The 22,088-nt window shown below is 39.6% G+C and overlaps 1 protein-coding gene across 1 annotated transcript in view; it reads left to right on the top strand.

Annotated features, from left to right (window-relative positions):
• Window positions 1-20,970, top strand: part of LOC120716142 (protein FAM102A-like) — a 31,440-nt gene extending 10,470 nt beyond the window's left edge. Inside the window, 10 exon segments of the mRNA XM_040003538.1 lie at window positions 6,995-7,115; window positions 9,100-9,129; window positions 11,183-11,299; window positions 14,167-14,213; window positions 15,061-15,212; window positions 16,144-16,248; window positions 16,359-16,554; window positions 16,639-16,760; window positions 17,379-17,448; window positions 18,642-20,970. Coding sequence (XP_039859472.1) covers window positions 6,995-7,115; window positions 9,100-9,129; window positions 11,183-11,299; window positions 14,167-14,213; window positions 15,061-15,212; window positions 16,144-16,248; window positions 16,359-16,554; window positions 16,639-16,760; window positions 17,379-17,448; window positions 18,642-18,687 — 1,006 coding nt within the window. The 3' untranslated portion in view covers window positions 18,688-20,970.
• The last annotated feature ends 1,118 nt before the right edge of the window (window positions 20,971-22,088 follow it).

Raw genomic sequence — 22,088 nt, 5'->3', positions numbered from 1 at the left:
TTCTTTGGAGGCTGTCACTGCACTTATGGTAACCGAACATGTTGTCATCAACCACATCAATGTCGTTTTACATCACTTGTCTCTCCACGAGTGACTAAGTGAGTGAGGAGCAGTAAAAGGAGGTGCACTCGGACTGAAAGTGTGACTGACAGTGTGAATATCATCAGCAGTAGACTGACTCTCTAACTGACCAGAAATGAGATTCGTCCAAATAAATTGAATGAACAACTACAAAGTCAGTTTATTCTGACTTTGAACGACTGTTTTTCTTTTCCACCAACACAATGCTGGACTTTCCACTAGAGAAAGTGGGATGTTGGTGCCAGAAAGCTGCTGCTGGCACAAAATTAACTGCGTGCATCACAGGTATTCTGTCTTCTCTGATTCTTTTATGTATTTTAATGTTTTAATGCTCCAGCCAGTTCTGCCTTGTTAGCCTTTGGGAACCATCCCACATTCTGATAAGTTGCAGAGCCACACCTTAACAGGAATCTGTATATTTTTCCAGTTTTCTTTTCTCACCATATATTTATTTTATAAGCACAAAGAGTTTTTTTGTTTTTGTTTTTTTTTAAAGCAAAGTTTGAAGCTGGGATTTTGTTCATACAAAATCCTATATTTGCAGCTGACTCTTTTTCCCAACTTCTTCCAGCTGAGGTGAATCAAACCCCCTGATACAACACGTTGACCTTTTCCTTTTAGGTCAGTGTTGAGTGACAGGGGCAGCCTTTGCAGATTTTAATTTCAGGGCTCATGTGCGAGCTGTACGTAGACCTCAGTCTTAATAAATGTCTGGGTCAGATCAGAATTGAAACGAGGCGGCTGCTGGATGGGGATTTGGAGTGTTTCCTTTGGTTTTGTTCCAAGGTTGTTTTCATTACCGACAACCGAGGCACATGTAAAGAGCAGAAGCCAGAGCTGGTGTGAGCAGAGCCAGAAAGCACTCGGTTAAAACCTCTTCTGCAGAATTTGGGGTAATGGGGGAGAAACTCACGGCAGCCTCCTCCTGCATTAAAGGAAAAGTGTGAGAGTGAAAACAGGGAACAGAAGAGAGTCAAAGGCAGCAGGTGAGATTAGAAACAAACACCTTGTAAAAATGTACCAGGGTGAAGCTGAGTGTTGGTGTGAGCTGCTCCTCCGCCTCCTCCTCCTCCAAGCTGCTGGGAAAGCGGTCGGTGGATTTGAGTGCGAGGTTTCCATGGAGCCTGAACAAAGCCATCTGGACTGAGGAATGTGGTTTGGGAACGCTCCACCTTACACACTGACTGACCAAAAGCGTGGGGGTCCTGATAAGAGTGTGTGTGTGTGTGTGTGTGTGTGTGTGTGTGTGTGTTCTTGTGTTTTGACTCTTCTTGGAACCTCACTCGTTTCCAGGGATAGAGAGATTAAAACATTTTACCTTCCTTCACCTCTTTATATGGCCTGTTTGGGGAATTAGACTTTGGTGAAGGGTTAAAGTTTTAAAAGTTTAAAGTTTCTCTTGTCATTTGTTTAGAAGTTAAAAACTCAAATTTTGATTTTAATAAAAGCAACAAACTTTCTTTGGATAAGCCAGCACATGTCTGATTATTTTAGCTCCATAAAGCCATAAACAACAGGTTTTATATGTGAGTAATACTGCCTCTTCTTTGTAATAGACTTCCAGGCTAATAAATACAATAACAAGGAATAAATAATTTAAATGTAGCCAAAGAACACTGTTTAGGGCAATAAAAAACAAAGAAGCAAAAATGTAAACTGTTTAGTACTTTTAATTCTTAAATTCTCATTTTGGCTCCCTTAAACAGAAAACACATATTACATGCTTTTATATATGCAAGTGTGATCTGTTCATTCCCCTGTAGTAGGATGAGTTGCTGTTAAAAGACAAGAGCTCTGAATAATATGACTAAAATGTACTCAGAATAGTATTTAATTCATTGTAAACGTGCAAAAGCAAACGTGTAACTGGCTCAGCTGTTTTTAACATTTGCTAACTGTGAGAAAAAGAATTAAAAGAAGAAGGAAAAACAAGATGATGGTGGTAAAAATCACACAACACATTGTGGAGAGCTATGAATAAAGATGAAGGGGGGATGGGAGTGTGAGGAGCAGCTGCTGCTAACTATAGACACTGTGTGTGTCGTTTGAGACAGCTCGACCTCCTCATGTACACTGAAGTGGCTGAAATTAAAAGTAAAAAAAAGATTTTTAACTGAACTCCTGATCTGACTGTCTGACTGGTCCAGAGCAATGTTTTTAGGCCAGTTTTCCATAAATTTGTGTAGTAGTGTTTCCTTAAAGAGTGCAAGAAAATTCATTATGCATATTTATGGGCTACACATGATGAATCCTTTTGATTTTAATTTAACATGTAAATGACCCAAGTGAATAACGGCCTTCATATGAGACCTTAGTAAATACCTGATGAGTTTATGTGGTCAATCACTCGTTTGAAATGATGGTGAAGTATATTTTTTTAAAACAGGATTATTCGGGCTAATGATTTGTGATTAACAAGTTTTTAGCCAATGAGCATTCGGTTTTCCAGTTGGATCTATCCGGCAAGATGGCGAGAAAGCTCATCTTGACAGTTTTAAACTTGACTTCACAAACCAGCAGAGCACATGAGAGTAGCTGCGCTTTGGGTAAATTCAGAAAAGTAATCACTGATTTTTCTGGAGTTAATTATGCCTAATGGAAATGTTGCAAAAAACCTAATTGACGACAACACAGACATCCATTTGTTCGTCCATCAATCCATCCACCTGTCCGGCCATCTGTCTATGCATCATCTCCATTATCTTATCTGAGGTCGGGTTGCGGTGGTAGCAGGCTAAGCAGATTATACCAGACATCCTTCTTCGCGCTCAGCCTTTCCAGTTCCTCCAAGGGGATTCTAAGGTGCTCCCATGGTAGTAGACCCAGATGTCAACCCAGCAGGTTCTGGGTCTTCCCCAGGGTCTCTTCCAGTTGGATGTGCCTGGTCTCCTAACCAGATCATCAGACTTCCTCAACTAGCTTGTTTCGTAGAAGCAGCAGCTCTACTCTAAAGGTCCCTCTGGATATCTGAGCCCCTCATCCTACCGCTAATGCTGAGCCCAGCCACCCAGCAAAGGAAGCAAAGCTGCTTGTGTTCACAGACTTATTCTCGGTAATTCAGAAGTTGAATCGATGAGCTGAGCGTGTAGGGATCATCTACAAAGTGTAACAGGAAAAACTAAGATACTTCAAACACACATCACTGGTCTTCTGTTGGTTTTGCTACTTTAGTGTTGGAATAAAGACTTTTTCGAGTCACTTTTGTACTGTTTCATGAATATCCTGCAGCTTAATTCATTTTCTTTTTTGTTGTATTGGTTTTCTGTGTTGAGCAGTCACTGGGAGTTGTTTGAGTGGAAATGTTCCTCTGTATAGTTCGAGGGTGCTGTGTGGGATTGGTGAGGAAACACTTGGTGTATTGTCACACTGACTTTTAAATCCAAAGGAGCTGTAATAGAAATTGAGCTCATTAGTGCTGATCACGAAGCCCGCCGTGTCTGTGATTTATATGTGGTGGGATTAAGGAGGCGTCACGCAGTTTAAGTGACTCCAGAAACATTTGGCTGTCCATTTAATCTATTCCTTCTCAGCATGCTGTTACACAGACTTTCCAAAATGAGCTGTTTGCCATTTAGAAGGAGAAAAACATGACTCTTTTTTTTCATCTCATTTCACTCCTGATTGACAGAACATTTACACAAATTATGGGGCTTTTCAGCAGGATGGTATTTAACAGAAATGTTTGGCTGACAAGATGATGGTGATTCACAGTAAAGTGTAGATTCTCATAACTTCACAATAATAAATACTAACCTGTACGTAGTGTTTTCGTCCCCCCCATAATGAGCATGCCCTGTAGTATTTTAGAGCTTTAAGAACAACTTGAAACATCCTGACTTTGGCTTTTTTTGGATGTCTCTCCTTTAGCACCAAACATTTATATTTAGGTACAAATAACACACTGCTACTCGCAACGAAACACTGCTGGCACATCTCAGTAAATTTAAACTCAAATACCAAAAAAAAAAGACGTTTATCAACAAAAAAGACATTTTCTTACCTCATTTTTGGTGGAGGTAAGAAAAGACAACCTGTGAAAACACCTAAAAGTTTTACAAGTTTAGACACGTCCAACCTAAAGGAAACTGCTTGCTTTAAGCAGAGCCATTCTACTTCCTACTGATCCCATTGTACAGCGGTTGGCTGAATTGAAGCCTAGCTAAAATACATATTTGATTGCATGCAAAATGTGGAAGTAAACAAAACATTTCTTACAGAGAGGCCAATTTAGCCATATAAGCTAGCTTTCTGCTAATTAATGCTGGTTGGTCATCTAAGGTTTTACAGGGTATTCTTCCTTGACGGTACCCATTTACAAGCAATAACTTGAAGTCAGAAGCATAATCGCTCCACAGCAGAAACTTCCATGTGTGCTTAGGAAACATCTGGATTTAGTAGTTTATCACGAGGTGTTAAATTAAAATGACAGATGATATAAAGTGTCTTATCGTACTGTGATCTCCCTAATATTAACAGAAAGATGTTTCACTACAATTGAAACCCACAGAGAGAGAACAAAGAAATGTTCATGTTGTCAAACCCTTGGTTAAATGATCAAAATTATAATTTTTTTTTAACCCATGAAATGTAATCCGACAATGTTCCTGCTCATTCTGCAGAATGTGTGTCCTTTCTAAAAACTCAAAGTCCACAGAGTGTATGTTCACATTTATATTTAAAGTTCTTTATTGTAACTTATGGTGTGTTTATATTAATAAACATTAACTCAGGGCTGGCTTCAAACGTTTGGCACCATGTCAAAAAAGGCGGCATTATGTGAAATCAGTCGTCTGTGTCAGGATGCTTCATTGACTCATGTTTCAGGGTGTTTGCTTTAATAACGGTAGATGACTAGTGACTGTCAAAGCTGGACTGGAGATTCTGTTTGTTTGCTCAGTACATATATATAAGAATTGTTATAAATGACACACAAAAGATGATGAGAGCAAACCTGTGGAAGAATCTGTAACAGCCCCCAAAAAGAAATCCAAAGCAAATTTTTTTTATTTGGGGCAAAATCTGCAAACTTTTTAAGCATTAAAATAAATAAATAAATAAAAGATTTACTGGCGATTCTGTACATGTGTTGTTGGTGTCCTCGAGGCCACTGAAACTGAAGCTAAATTGGTAATCAAAATCAAAATAACTTCCCAGAGAGGGATGCAAGTGGTGAGACTTGCTTATAGAAAGACTTTGGCTTTATTTCTCAGTGGTTCTTGTGCTGGCATCACAATAACTGGGAATGATGGCCATGTCATTCCTGAAAATAGAACCATTTCTGGGAATTTTCCTATTCTAGAAGCTCAAACATTACAGAACATGCTCATTATGGGGAGAGATTGCTTTGACATTCGGGAATGCGGGTGCACAATGGTTAGCTTTCAGTCATTTTTTTTTTTAAATAACCAACTAATGGATACAACTTTGACAGTCAGTGACTCTAAATTTGAATAAGAGTTTTAACTAAAACTTTTATTCTTTGCTTTAGACTTCGCTTATGACTACATTTCAGTGGCGCTGGAGGTGGTTAGTTCAGTAGCCACTAACCAGGTAGTCCCAGTGCTTCCTGACTTCCTGGTGGCTAGCCTGACCCCAGATAAGCTTGTCCTGAGGTCAAATGTACTTTACCTTCTCTGTCTTGGACTCCACCTGCTAACCAGAACCTTCAGTAAGTGTTAAACTGGTTTTTGTGCTGTTCCACTGAGGAGACTGAGACTCTAGAGAAGAATAACGAGTGCTAGCGTCAGTCTAAGCCCACAGAGTTTGGGTTCGCTTTGAGAATCAGCTGATTTGTTTGTCATAAAGAATCTTGCAGCTAAAATGTTTGCAGATGCAAGCATCGTCCAAGCTGCCAATGCCACAAATGAAATCTGATTCTGTGGGAAACACTTAAACTGGATAGATTTCCACGAACATTTCCACATGCTTAAAAGATCCTGCTGCAATGTCCAAATACCAGGAAGGCTAATGACATTACCATTAGCTACAGCTGCTCTTTGTGTGTGGTGGTATTTGGAGAATAGTGGTATGCTAAAATGCGCTTGCTTATTTTAACAGCTTATGTTTTATATTTATTAGAAATAAATAAAACATGAGCTCTAAAATAGAAACAAAAAATATCTTGATGTCACACCGGACTGCAGAAAATCCAATTTTGATGGGAATTTCATCTTACCAACACGTTACACATCAAGTGCTTTATTTGATTACGGACTCCAAAGATCTGGATGCACATTTTCCCATCAGCTGCTGTTGTGGCGTCTCTAGGACACTTCTCAGGAATTTGTTTTCAGGAACAAACAGATCACTGAGCCGGTCTGTTTTTACACCTATTGTTCTGTTCCCACACGTTAACCAGGATGCATGGGTACTTAAAGGTTTTTCACAAGCCAGTCTGGGTTTTCACAGAAGTCTCGTCACCATTGTAAACCACTTCCTTGATGGGTTTCTTGTCAGTCAGACAGGTGGGAAAATCAACATTGTAGGTCGACGATGTGGGGTTTGTGTGAGAGGCCGAGACAATCGTAAACGTTTTTGAAATGAAAAATTGTAATCTGTGTCAGAAGCCCTGGGAGCCGACTCTGCCTTGCAGTTAGTTTTGGAAAAACTGGATCATGACATGCTTTCTCAGCACAGCTCTGATGAATCTGATCCTCAGTGGACACACTGGTCATGAGGCTGTGAGACGGGTATGACAGGACTGGAAAAAATGTGACGTTCTGAAGGCAGAGAATATAGCGATGTTTGTTTTGACCTTAAATTGAGATTGGGGAAAATATTCTGCTTTTAATTTAGGTCTGTGTATAAATACAGACTTTATGTTTGTGCAATCTGGCATCGTTTTCAAGTGAGGAGTATGAAGAAATGCAAAGGCACTGCAAAATGTAATGAAGCCTGTTTTTCTGTCTTACAGAGAGGAGGTTCACAATCACTGTGTGCGCTGGAGGAAGAGGTTTACCTTTGTGTCCAAAATGAGCGCCAACCCCCACACTGGAGTTCTGGACCCGTCTGTCTGCAGGGTGTCAGTCAGGAAGGTACGCCTGTCAAAGTGGCCTCGTCAGCTCTGGGGACAAACTCTGGGTTCCTAAGCTGCTCAAAAAGATGAAGGGAACACTCGATCGCAGCAAAACACAAAGTCAGTTAAACTTCAGGGAGATCAGCCTGTCCAGTTAGAAATAATTCAATTCAAAATTTATTTGTATAGCACATTTAAAAACAACAGTTGACCAAAGTGCTTCACAATCGGTTAAGATCAAGAGAAAACAATAGAGAAACAAATATAGATAAATAAAAAGACGGTGAATTAACAATAAAAACATAAAACAGGCCTGATGGTGCTCATACTGAACTCGAATTAAAAGCCAAAGTAAAAAATTGAGTTTTAAGACTCGATTTAAAAGACTGAAAAGACTCTGAAGTACGAATCTCCTCTGGCAGATTATTCCAGAGTCTGGGTGCTGCTACTGCGAAGGCCTGATCTCCTCTATGCTTCAATCGAGACCTTGGTTGTGCTAAGAGCATCTGGCGAGATGATCTCAGTGCTCTTTTAGGGTCATACATGTGGAGGAGTTTGTTTAAAAAAAACAAAAAAACAAAACAAAAACTAGGCGCCATATTATTTAAAACTTTAAAAGTAAGTAAAAGAATCTTAAACTCAATACGATATTTTACAGGGAGCCAGTGTAAATTTGCTAAAACTGGAGTGATGTGTTCATACATTTTAACACCTGTTAAAAGACGTGCAGCGGCATTTTGGACGAACTGCAAGCGGTGGAGAGATGAGTGTTGAAGACCTAATTAGAGAGAATTGCAGTATTCCAGTCTAGAGGTGATGGAGGCATGAATAAGTGTTTATTTAATAGGCCTCTTGGAGGAAGATCAGGTTTAGGTTTGGCAATTTCACGCAACTGATAAAAACTTGTTTTCACAACTGTAAACCATTATGAATCCATTTCAGCTGGTTTGGTGCAGAGGATGTAGACAACAGGTTTGCTGGAGAAGCAGCAACAGGGCAACTCCTTAAAAGCAACCCCTCTAACCCCTCCTGGCTGATTTAATTATTTATTTAATTATTTATTTATTTTTAATTAAAACTACAGCCTGAGATGGTACCTGCACAGATGGGGCCAGTTGGTGATGTACCAGTGCAAACTGTGTAGAGATTTTTTGCAACTGACCATTTTGCATGTGTATATCTGGGAGTTCCAAGTGTAGGGAGGAAAATGTTGAAATCAAGCATGCAAGTTTATTTTCTAACATTTGCAACATGCAATTTACTGCTAATTGTGCTGATAATTAACACAGATAAAAACAAAAAACAGGTTTTATTTTTTGTGCTTGATATTCAAATGAACTGAGTGTGCCTGTGTTTAGAAAAAAGTGCAAATTTTGTTATTCACTAGTAAAAGTAACCACATCTATGAGCTCTATCTGCATCCTATTTTCCCTGTTCAGAAAATCTGGCTCATAGTCAGTCTCCTCCAGGATGGTACGTTCATATATGTCATGGCATTTATGTCTGAAGTTTTGGTTCCTACTAAAGAGGTTTTTGCTGTTCCAATGGAAAAACCCCTGAACAAAAAACAAAAAAATTCACTAGGACTGATGAAAATCTCTGTAATTCCTTTTAAAAATTGTTTAAGTAGGCTTTAATATACAAGAGCTTATCATTTTTCTTCTTTCTGCTAAGAAAATGATGGAAAATGATGCCAAAAGGCATCAGACCGTAGTCTTGTAAATAGGGACCTTTTCTGATTTGTGATATATGTTAAGTCTTTTAAACATTAAACCTTAAGTCTTTTCAGTGTAGCTGGTGTAGCCACCGCCACAGAAATGCAGGCTTGATGCTAATTCTCCCATGTGAATGCCACCTCAGCGGCTCACTGAGCTACACCGGAGCCATGTGTGTGCCCTCAGCCTTTCATTTCATCCATCTTTTAGGAGCCCTGTAATCAGAAGGATGCTGTAATATGAAGTTGAATCATTCAGTTCATTACAGTCTTCCTGTTTTCCCTGCAGGAACTCAAAGGAGGAAAGGCGTACACTAAGGTAAGAGCTCCTCACCTCTCACATTCATAAACACATACAGTTACAGATGAGCTGTTTCATGTAAATATTAGCATTCCCTGAAGTGTTTGGCCAGCATTCCATCAGCCGGACATGAAAATGAATCATATTCCCATCACATTTGCCCAGAATCTGCAGAAACATCCTGTTAGTGCCTTCCTATCCTTAACTGTAACTGTAACCGTAAAAGCTCCGAACAAATGAGTAGCGTCTCGTAAATGTAACTCCAAGGTCAAACCCCCTCGTGCACATAAACTTTTGTTGATCCCTGGACGTTGCTGCCCGACAGGAACCGTTTCCTCTGCATTCGCCTCGTTCTTGATTTAGATTTCCTTCAGTTAAATATACCTCGCTTCCCTCCTTAGAAGACGGCTTCCTTAAACACACACCTAAGAAAACAGGACCTACCCCAAAGAATCCGGGAACACTTTTCTTGAGGGGGCTATAAAAATAAAATAAAAATAACATCGTTTCCACCTGGCAAAAAGCTCTGTGGTCTGATTTTGAGATAAAGGTCATGCAGACCCTTTCTTATCAGTGTGATCAGTGGCTGTCTTTAAATCCCTGATTGACATCTACAACCAGTTCATCAGCATTAAAACATGTACTGATAAGAAGTGGAGGAAGAGGTCTTTCATCAAGTGGTTTAGGGTGAAAAAAGCAGGATTATTGAAGGAGTATTAAAAGGGATTAAAGGATCTGCCTTATGGCTTGTAAACAGGGCTGCTGTACATAAGAAAAATAAGATCCTGAGATGGAAATGTTAAATTGTGTGGTTTGATAGCTGGTGGAAGCAAATCATAGCCAATAAAGGTTATTTTATAAAGATTTCATGGTTTTAATCTTACTGGCTCAATGTTGTGCTCACGTGAATGTAGTAATGTCGGAAACCTGCGAATATTTGCTCCCGAATTGGTGATTGCAAATTGGATGAGAGGTAGGCTGCTTAAAGAGTTTACCATAAAGCTGTGAATGAAGGTGGTTTGTAGTCTAAGGTGCTTTGAGTGGTCAGTAAGATTAGAAAAACACTATAAATGTCAGTCCATGTCTTGTTCAGCTCATTTCCAGGTCCTTATTTCCATTCTTGCACTCTACTAGAGTAGCTTTGCATGATTTCAAGTTCAAAATAATCCTTATCGCATACCAGATTAAACAGACCTATTAAATCCTCTCACTTTCATGCAACTTTTTTCTGATGAACTGCCCTGCGCACGCAAAAGGAATAATGTGCAGGTGGATGGGGCTTCTGTGCTCTTAAGATGACCATATTAGGGATATCCCCTCTCCATGATATCATAAGGCCAAGAGTAGAAAAACACGTCAGAAACGAAGCTCTTAAGCAGTGTTTGGCTCACGAGGACCTCAAAAATTGGTCATATTTAATGAGAATTAACCACTGAACATTAAATATATAAAAGAAAAACTCATCTGTCGAGTAGCATAAACGGAAAGTGCCACAGTTATTTACTAATGTTTATGACCATGCAACAAGTGGATTGCTTTTAACCTAAATGTTTAATGTTTATCTGTTGTAAATCTGCCATCCTAAAAAGGAGTAAGACATCTGAAACAGTTGGGCTTTGAAGTGGTTTGACAGATAATTATAAAGGAAAGAAATGGATGTTTAAAGTCTGCAGAGGACATTTAAAAGGAAGACTGTAGTTTCTACAACAGAGAACCAGTGAAAGTGAAGATTAATCAAACTAAAACTGATAAGATAAACTGATGTTATGAAACTATGTAACATCAGTACAATAAAAAAAAAAAAGGATACTTAAAACAACTTTCAAAATGCAGGTTTCACTCTCAGTCTGGGTTGATGTCTGTAAAGACTGACTTGTGGTTTTTGCACTCTGTCATCTGCTTCACACTTCAAACGCTTGTGACGATAACGCCGTAAAATTACTTGGCTTGCTAAATGATGGGTGTCTCAGAAATCTGCTTTAACTTGAACGTGTGCCAAAAATAAAGACCGGGGAAGGCCTCCATTAGAGCAGCTTGAATTAACTCTGTTCAAACTCCTCTTCACGCCCAGCTGGGCTTCACAGACCTCAACATGGCGGAGTTCGCAGGTTCGGGCTCCACCGTGCGCTGCTGTCTGCTGGAGGGATATGACACGAAGAACACACGGCAGGACAACTCCATACTGAAGGCAAGGAGCACTGAAATAGGAATAATGGATGTTTATTAAGAAGTGAACAGACTGGACAGACAGAGAATGAGGAGGAAGTTGTCCCCTCTTTTATTTAAAGCTGAGTTGTGATGAGATCTGCCTCCTTCCAGGACCAGTGTCATGTCTTTTTCACCTTCATTGTGTTTGTGTTTTATGATGATAGTGTGGTGCTGAAATACTCAAAAAAACTGCTGCATTAAAAGGAGACTAGCTGGTACCTGGTTGGACATCCTTAACAGCCTTAATTCAACAGTGTGCTGGAAAAATTCCCCAAAGCTTTTGGTCCATGTTGACATGACAGCATCACACAGCTGCTGCAGATTTGTCAGCTGCACATCCAAGATGTAAATCCTGTGTTATAACACATTATAAAGGTGTTCTATTGAGATCTGAAGGCCATTTGGGTTCAGTGAACTCACTGGTGTGTTCAAGAAACCAATTTGAGGCGATCATGCAGTGGTCATAAGGGGGATGGACACGATCAGCAAAAATACTCAGGGAGGGTAAAATGATGCTCAGTTGGTACTAAGGGTCCTAAAGTGTACCAAGAAAATACCCCCCACACTATTACACAACCACCAGTAGCCTGAACTGTTAGTACGATACAAATAAAATAATTAGTCTGTGAATTTATTTCTCAATCTGTGAAATTATTAGGTTTTTATGCGTTTTTTTTTTTTTTTTTTCTTCAATAACTGTTTAGTGTCCTTGACAAAAAAAATAAATTAAAAAAAAACAAGCGTCGTTTTAGGCTTCAAGAAATGTTTCTCTTTTTAATTGAATTTTTTTTTTTTTTTGTATAAACACAGTGGAAATGAGCACAAAGTGACCGTGCTGAGTACGATGAAGCTGAGTCACTTCATTGCCTTTGTGGATGATGGAGGCTGGGAATTTCAGGAACTCTATGGCGCCACCCAGTGACCATGAACACAAACCACTCTGTGAAGCAAAACAGTCACGAGTCTTTTTGTCATCTCGAGTTTCTGGAAGACTTTGTGTTGCGCAGATGTTTGTGACTCACACGTCACAGATGGGATTAATGGGAACTACTCCAGGCTTTTCCAGTTGATGCTCATTACTTCTTAAGAAAAAGGTCTTTTCAGTTTAGTCACGTTACATCTCGGCATGAGCGTAAGATGGACGTTTTTGGGAGGTTTCAGCCACTGGGTTAGGGTCTGACTTCACTTTGAAACTGAAAGGAAAATGAAAAATGAAAGTAAAGATAACAATGTGTTGAACAAGTAAAATAAAATAAAATCTGCCAGCTTTAGGTTACATTACAACAGTGGAATGAAAAGGTTTACATGTGTACAGTTTGGGTAGCGCCGATAATTATTTTCACACCGCCTTAGTCAACAAGCGCCTGTATCGACAAAACCATTTGAACCATTTTCCTTTGAGTGATGTGTGAATAACTTTATAGCAGAGGAACTCTTCTCTCCAAAGTCCATACCTCTGAGTAGGGCTGTGCGATATGACCAAAATCTCATATCCCAATATAAGAATTCTATCGTCCCGATAACGATATAAATCACAAAAATGTAACATTTTCTGTAAATTCTATGAATCTCAGGCAGGTTGTCTTGCGGGAAGTGTTTCCAGCTGCGCATCGCCGTTTTCTTTGAGTATTTATTACACGGCGTGCTGCGGGGAAAAGCCTGTTCTAACGTTTGAGTCTAAGGTTTATTTTTTAGCACCTGACGCCTCTTTTTTGCTTCTCATCCGTAAATACTCTGCATCCTTTCACATAATTCAGTTTATTTTGAAAAGTCTCATCAGATATTGGGTATTTTTACATAGATTTTTCTCTATGTCTAACCATGAGATCTTGTGACTGTCAAACTAAATCCAGTTTACTGAAAATGTAATTGATTAGTAAGGTAGTAATGTTGAACGCTGGGTGCCTCTAACTACCACTAAGAGATTTTTTTTACTTCTGCGGGGTTGATAGGGATATTTTAGGGTTTTTATTTTTCCAATAGAAACCTGTTGTCTGTGGGGTAGGTGTGCGGGGTAGTTGGAAGCAATTAAAACAGGTAATTAAGTTGTGGAAGCATCTTCATTTTAACTGTGGATAAAGGGCTGATCTGGAAGTTTTCATATTTAGGTTGTGAGTAGGTATAACTCGAAGTCTTGTAGTTTCAGCTGAGTAATGCCAGAGAAGCTGGTTTTGTCAGGCATGCTTCTTGTTTGGATGTTCGATATCGTTTCCTTCATGGTTTTGTTTTCTTGACTAACTTCATTTCTTCGGTTAAAGTTTTAACAGTGTCTTGAAGTGCACTATTACAGTGCTGGAATTTTTCGATGTAGTTATGCATGCATTTAAGACTTGATAGGAGTTTTTTTTATTTTGTTATGTAGTGCTTCAAGTAAGTCCAGTTTTTTATTTATCGATGCAAGAACACTGACTTCGATATCTGTTGTCAGTAGGTCACTGGTGTCGGTGGATGATGTCGTCTTGCTTTTGTGAGGTTTCGGCATCTCCTGTTGCGTTGTGGATTTATCCATATTATCCATCGTGAACTGGTAGTAATGATTATCAGAAACTTAGATGAAAGATTTAAAGGTATTGAAAAGTGTCATGAAAAGGTTTGTTTACCCTGAGTGGATGTGTGTGGCCATGATGAATCTGATGAATGAATCAATGATGAATCTTGTGACAAAAGTAGTGCTTAAATAAGCTTTACATTGAGGTACAGTATCGCAATCAAAGATTATTCTTTAGTTAGGGCTTTAAAGTACTTTTTGTTTGTTTGTTTCATTGTCTGAAATCAATGTCCTGTTTGAGATGTCCTTCAAATGACAGAGTTTTAAAAAAAATGCTCTTTTAATTTTTTTCCCAAAAGGTGATCATTGGGATGACCCTCCTGTCGGGAGATCCGTGCTTTAAAACGTGAGTAATCCTCAGTGTGAGATGTAAGATGTCACAATGAATTCTCAAAAGATGTGCTAAATGATTAAAACTGATAAATAAATATGTGATTAGCTGTGCATGCAGGGCTCAGGCATCCTCTAGGTTGCTAGGGAAAAATGTGCTGCAGCAAAAACCTTGCGATTGGTTTGACTGGTGCCAGATTTACGTAGTTGCCTGCAGTTTGCATGGAAGATGATGACTTGTCTGCAAACGCTACTTGCTGGGCAGTAGTAGTGACACTGTGAAAAGAGTGCCACAAACTGGAAACGGGAACGCTTGCCTCCAAAATAAAAGCTGCACCTTTGGAAACATGGTGGTTGCCGTGATAAGGCACAACTTTTACTGTGAAGGCGGACATACTCCAGACCACAGACAATAGTTTTTAAAAGTGTTTTTTTTTATTGTGGGGGATTTTAGTTACACTTTGGAAGTCTTGAAGATTTCTGTTTATTTTTTCTTTATGTAATATTTGTGAAAGTAAAAAAACAAAAAAACAGACTATACATTTCCAGCTTAATAAACAATATTTTCTACAGTATTGCATAGCAGTAAAACCTTTTGCGCAATCCACTGGTATTTAATATGTTACTGGTATTTAAAGTTCATTTCAACCAGATTCCTTAGTGCTTATAACTTTGTGCCGTTCTGTCCTTTGTTGCCAAAATGACTCAGTTTTTCCTCCCTCAATAAAACAAATCTTATTTGAGCGTGCCAAGCTAAGCAGAACTGCACCTCTGTCCCCATTTAGTCTGTCCCAGGCTGATAAGCTGTGTATCTTTTCTCTTTTCCTTTTTTTTTTTTTTTTTTTTTTTTTTTTACCCTGCAGACCTCAAAGCACAGCAAAGTCCATCTCCATCCCAGGACAGGAGCACACCCTGCAGCTGGACTGCAAGGGGGAGGGCACTGCTGAGCCTGGACCGCCGGGAGGGGTTTCCCTGGGCCGAGGCTCCAAACATCGGCCTTCCATCATCAGCTCAGGTACACGACGTGTGCTGCAGCCACGAAGAAATAGGACTGAAACTGAGCATCTGTAGCAGGCTGAAGCCTAAACCTTGGGCATGTTTTATATAACCTTTCATCATTTTAGCAGGTTTAGTATGACAGAAAAATAAGGAAAAGCACAATATGTCTGAGAGGAAGAGAATGGTAATACAAAGAGCAAATATGTAAATGATCAGTATATTATACTTGGAAGGTGCAAGGTGTACTTTACTGTTTATCTTGAGTTTTAGGGAGATATTTGGAAGGATTTGAATTTGATGAGCAGATTTTCTTTGGATTCTGAATCAATAAAATGGTTTTACACCCCCGCAGCTGTTTTCCAGGTGCAGTGAAGTTTAAGTCAGAAGAGATTTGAGTTGAATCCACGGATAGATTTCTCTTCATCATAACCATCCACGAATGTTAAAGCCAAACGGCTCCTGAACTCGGTGGCATCTGTCAAACTGTCAGACTGAAGGATAAATCCCACTGAAGCAATGTCTAAAACCAATGAGATTAAGAAAAGTATGAAAGATCAGATAATGTGTTCTTGAAACTGGACTCCGATCTTTTAGATCTCGGCCCAACTTTCCTAAATCTCAGCCAGATGTTTTGCTTGGAGCCAGAAATTCCCAGAGTTAATTTTCTTTGTATGGGAAAACTAGCCGACTGCGTTTAGGATTTTAGGTTTGAATTAAAAAAGAAACCTGTTTTCGTTTCAGACTTGGAAGGCTGAGTTTGTTAACCTTTTCCATGCAAAGAAAACGTGCAGATCCTCAACCACAAGCCGTAAATATATAGATGGTTAGATTTCTGCTGCGAAAGTGAAAAGACTGCATTATGTCTGCTCTTTACAGACATTTTTACCAATTATTATCACGTATGAGGTGGTAACAGTGGTGCTTTTTTCTTCTTTGTGTACCTTCAGGACTCCTGGAGGAATCTGAGGTGAATCCGTCGGTTCCCGCAGAAGCTTTCCAGTCTGGTCACTCTCGTAACTCCAGCTACGCCAGCCAGCACAGCAAAATCTCAGGTACACAATCTCAGGTCTCACACGGATGTTTCATCCATGACGGGGTGAGCATGATTTTAACACCGCTGCTGTTTAACATCTGACACTGATGTCCTCACGGCCTTCTGCAGGATACAGCACGGAGCACTCCTGTTCCTCCAGCCTGTCGGACCTCACGCATCGCAGGAATACCTCGACAGGAAGCAGCACCTCCGGGGGCTTGTGCTTCACGGTCGACACCCCCCCAGATGGGGACAAGGACGCTGGACGTCCGGAGAGACCCCCTCGACCCCCACGACCAGTTTTACCCCCAAATAGGCCTCCGAGGTACACACAGAGTACGCTTGGTCGTGTGATTGGTAGCCTAGTTCTGTTCAAACTACACAATCTTCATTCTTCACTGTGTTTCAGGAGGAAGCAGGACTCGGTGGAGAGTCACCCCTCCTGGGTGAACGACACTCGCATGGATGCCGACGACATCGTGGAGAAAATCGTCCAAAGCCAGAACTTTGCAGACATCAGCCACACTGAAGGTACAAAAAAGTACCTGAAACGGCTCATAAAGATTTTTTATTATACAATCTCACTTTAAGCAGCGAAACTGGAGGTAAAACCTTCCTGAAAAGACCACGCAGTGAACTTATATTTGACTGAATCACCTGAAAGTGTTTGATGGCTGGGATGCTGGTTGACACCAAAATAAAAGTGTCCAAAATAATTAAGAAAAGATCAAAAACATGCTGCTTGGTACAATAATTTTTCAGAGAATATACAGTTTACTTATTTCCGGAGTGTTTTCAAAAAGTTTACTGGGTGCTGAACGCAGATTCACGCTTTACCGGCAATTTGTAGTCTGTGTAAAGCTGATGTGAATTTGTGGGAAATGATGTCATCACCAGCCGTAGCTGCAGACTGTAACTCTTCAGTAAGGCCTCATTTGTTTACAGTGAATCTCTTCATATGAAGGTCTCACAGGTAATTTGACAGCAGCTCATTGATGCCTAAAAGCAGAAAAAGGCAGCTGCTGCACCATCTCTGGCCCGAGCGCTGCTTCAGTTTTCCGACTCTGTGCTCCGTCGCCTTCTCTTCGCTGTGCCTTCTGGTTTCCGTCAGCTGGCCTTAACTCAGTTTCTGTGTTTCTGGACTTTCAGACAGCAACCTGCGCCTGTTCGTCAGCAGAGACGGAACCACGGCGCTCAGCGGCATCAGGCTTGGAAATGGGTGAGGAGCTCTGCTGTCTTTGTTTTTGGTTTATTTCTCACTTCCCAGAACTTGAGTTTCAGTATTGGAGTGCAGGAGCTGCATGAAGTCTAGTCTGTTTCCAAAAATACTGGAAAATCACAGCAATGTAATAATTTACATACCGTAAATCTCCCTCTGAGGACCCAACTTTGAAATATGAATTTAAAGCCCTGTCATCCTCTTCCCCTTGTTTCACCATCTCTATGTCACTCTCCCTCTTATGAGAAGCTCAAATAGGCTCCTATGATTTGGTGGCTTCTTCCTTTTTCTAAGAGTTATGGCTGTAATTCACAGCAGTTATGGAGCACTCAGTCATGACACTAGAACTCATTCAGGTGATAATTTCCAGTTATAGTACACTGTGCTGTTCTGAGCTCAGGTCCCACTAGATGATGCTCGACTCCTCATGTAGTCTGATTATGACAGTCTGCTTAGAAACATGCATGAGTCACTCACTGGAGGTCCTTCTGTAGGGCTCTGGCTCCCCCAGCTCCTCGTTGCACAAAGGAGCAGATAGCAGTTCTACTACTGGGTCGATGGCGTTGCCAGCTCTTCTTGTGTAACAGCCCCTCTCCTAGTATCGCCTTAATACTTTTGAAACTGTGCTTTGATGGAGCAAACCTTCTCGGGGCTGCAGGTCCTGTCTCAAGCTGTGATGAGGTGATAAGCACTCTAACAAAAAGCAAAACTATAGAACAATCAGTGAGGAGGGATGAGGAGAGAGAAATGGATTCACTGTGGTTTATGCTTCCTGACTATGTAGATTGATTTCCCTGAAGTGGTTTTACTGTGATGATCCAGTGTTCCCTCAATTATTTTTAGGAGGGTTTTTTGCGTTTTTTTTCAACAAAACTGATTATTTTGAAGATAAAAGTTTTTAATAACTCGCAAGAACAGAATCAGCATTACGGTTGGACCAGAGAGAGAGGAGGTCAAACATGGATCATAGAAACATGAAATCATAAAGTGCAAGTATAAGACGAGGGCTAAATTACTGCTACAGTGTGAACCAGCACATCCGTTCTCCATTTAGAAGCATATATCATGCATCTGAATGTCAGCATGCACAGTTCAGTCCTATAGTCCACTTTAATGTGGAGAAACGGTAAACTCTGAAACTGAATTCTGCTTGCTATTGCTAACTCTGATTCTCTGTGTTTGGATCCCTGCAGGGTGCCTGCTGGTGGCTACGAGCCCGTGGTGATCGAGAGCCATTAAACCGAGCAGCAGGAGAGGCGACACGTGGACCAGCACGTGCATCAGCTTGACTTTTTGGTTTTGTTTTTGTTTGTTTTTCCTGGAGCTTCAGCTGGTCTGACGCCGTGAGAGGAAAACCTCATCAGTGTGCACTTTACGTGAAGTTTGTGGCAGCGCTCGTGCTGCGCTCCGTTAAGCTGTTTCTGTGACGTTTAAAAGGCGACAAAAATGCACAAAAACGTTTCTCCTGAGCTGCTGCTGTGACACAGTAACAGCAGGTTTTATAGATTAAAAAATATTTCAAGCATTGAGCTGATTATTAAGCTTTGTAATAAATATACACTAATCCAACATGTGTTTTTAGCTTCAGAGCTGCCAAAATTCCTTTAAAATGCACGTTTAAGACAGCAGTAATCGATTGAACACTAACTGGATGCAGTACGTACTGAAAACTTTCATGTACTACATGCATGAAAATACGTACTGCTGCCTTTAAATACCTCTCAGATCGCAGTAAGAAGGGCAGGGAGGGGCGCCTTTGTTAAAAAAGACTTATGGAAAGGTTTCCATCTCCAGAAGTCCTCATCTGAGGCTCAGCAGCCAAGCAGGATAACTCTCTGCGCATAAATGATTAAAAAGTGCCCAATTCTGAAGCATCTGATCTCCCATTGAAGGCACCAAATCAACACTGAATGTGATCCAGATGTTAAAAACAAAACAAAACACTGAGCAGAAACTTTTTGTTTTAGTTTGAAGTCGTCTCCTGTTGATCAGGGAAATCACTACAACCACTCTGTGCCTGTAAAGTTTCTCTTAAATGACCCTAAAGCACGATGAAAACTGTTAAGTCCGAGTGCTGGTGAAGAGAGAACTGTTTGTTTGTTTGTTTGAGGGGTTACTCACTTCAGCATGCTTAAGTTTCGAGCTGCACTTTTGCTCACTCTCATCGACGATCAGTTAGTTGATTCTCTCCTCAGAAAAACACTCGCTCCATGCAGTAAACTGGCGATGGCCTTTTGCTGCGAAAGCCTCTGTCGCCCCCTGGTGGAGGGACAGGGTTTTGCAGGGTGCTTTGTTTAACAGCAGATCAGCAGAGTTTGTGTGTTGCCAACCAGCGGGCTGGTTTAAGCTTCTTTTAAAGAAAGGTTTCAGCTGCTCTACAAAGTTTTCCACCTCAGGATGGAAAATTGATTTCTATCCTAAAGAAAGAGTCTTAAAATCTTATTTTTCTTTTGTAAAACAATCAAAAAAAGCTGATAATGCTGTGAATTGCATAAAAGTTGTGCCTTGTATGTTTACTAAACTCATGGCTGAGTTAAAACAGGTCATTTTGCTGAAGAATAAAATATATTTTTCTTTATTAAATGTGTAAAAATATAATGGAAATACATAGATTTCTCATAGTTAACCAGCCTGGAGGATTCAGACAGTGATAAAGGATCTTATCTTTTCAGTGTTGTGCTCTTTTATATACATTTTAACCAGTTTCTTTAAGAGAGCTTTCAGTTACTCAAAAGTAAAATAGATTTTTGTTTATCTGATTAACAGGAATGTGAAAAAAGTTTTTTTTTTGTGTGAAGAAGAGCAGGACAGTTAAACCGGCCTTTTTGTTTGTTTGTTTGTTTGTTTGTTTGTTTTTGTTGTCTTTAAATAATTTGTTCGCCCCTTATTGTATTTTAAAGATTAGAGACTCAACAGTTTTAGATTCAATTATTGATAAGAAATCATTTTTAGTGTTTAGGTTTGGAGTTTGTAAAGGCGTCCTGATGGGCTCTGAGAAGCTGTTTAGACGCCGTAGCTGCAGAGGTTTAAGAATTTATAGTAAAATGAAACCGAGAAAAACAACAAATTGCTCTCCATGTTTACTATTTTAAAAGGTAAGATTTTAAGACTCTTTATCAGTGAACTTGTTATCTTTTTTCCTGTTCTGCTTCACATTATGCTCATTATAGATTTTATTATAGTTTATTAATCACACAGTTAGTTATTCTCACATTTGGGGATGAACCACTTTAGTCAGAGTTTAGGGTCACCAGAGCCTCTTGATTTAGTTTAAGGCATTTATTTATATGGTTTTGGTTCTGTTTGGAGGTTTGTCATAAGCTATGCACACAACTCGCCTCCCTGTGCTTTTGTTTTTTTCTTTTAGCAAATTCTTCTATTATAACGAAACTAGTGTAACCTAAATTTATAGAGATTGAGTTGGAAATGTTCTTCCAAACACACAATAGTTACAATGATTCTTTATTTTTTTTGTATATTTCTTTTAAAAGATGACTTCTAAACAATAAAAAGCTAACCCGAGTTTGTCGTTGTGTTTTTCATTATCCTAATATCATGTAATATGATATATATATATAATATAATAAAACAGAGGATGCTTAACAGAAAGATCCATCCGTTTTCTGTTATTAGTATTTTTCACCAAATCACATTTGTTAAGGTCTACCTCACTGAAACTACATGAACCACAGCTGTAAAGTTACAGCAGTTCATAGCATCGTGACTAGAATGGTTTAAATGTTTTTATACTGACTCTATAATCTGCTGCAAAGTCTCTTCTGTATTGAAAATGCAGCTACTAGAACACCTGCTCATGCAGAGTCATAAGAGAAAAACTGGCAGTCACTTTTTAGCAAAACACGAGCAACTCTACACCTCTGGTCCGATCCGTGGTCTCCTCAAAGCTCAACAGATCACAACATTTGATGTTTTTATCTTCTGGTCCAACATTTTCAGAACTTCAGAGCTTTCATTGGTCGATTTGCTTGAAAACGTAGACAATAGATTAGATGTAATATCAATAACAGCATGTGGATACATTTCCAGGATCATCCTACTATATATAATCCAAATTATGGAATGAAAATACTGCCAATAATGCCAAATTATTTAAGTGTAATCCTCCAACTCCCCCAGCAGAGAGCGCTCTACACAACCGTATCAGCTCTTCGCTCAGCTGGTAAATAACCGGAGGGAAATAATCGCCACTTGCTTCTGCATTAGACTTCAAATGCATTTGCCAGAGTTATCATATTTTAAAGATCTGACTGTATTGTATTATCATCCTCTCTGCTTTTAAGATCAGGCTTCAGTCGTTTCTTTTTAACAAGCGTACAGTAAAAGTTTGACTTATAGGTTTAAATTCAATCCCTAAATTTGACCCTTACATGCTCTTTTGGTCAAATGTGACAGCAGCAAAAATAATTTAAATATCATTTTTTCAGCCCGAAATTTAATTAATTTTTTATAAAGTGGCCCAAAATGCACAATTAACAAAAACAAACAAAGAAAAAAGTTTAATACTGTTATATAGCTGGCACAATTTTCTGTAAAGTGAGGCATGATGGTGGTTTTAGAGAACTTTCGGGAATGATGACACGTGGACATGAGCACATAAGGAACAGAACATACAGGGGTCA

This window comes from Simochromis diagramma, unplaced genomic scaffold (genome assembly GCF_900408965.1).
Source record: "Simochromis diagramma unplaced genomic scaffold, fSimDia1.1 OVJJ01000583.1, whole genome shotgun sequence".
NCBI lineage: Eukaryota > Metazoa > Chordata > Actinopteri > Cichliformes > Cichlidae > Simochromis > Simochromis diagramma.
This window is presented reverse-complemented; position numbering and strand designations above follow the sequence as displayed.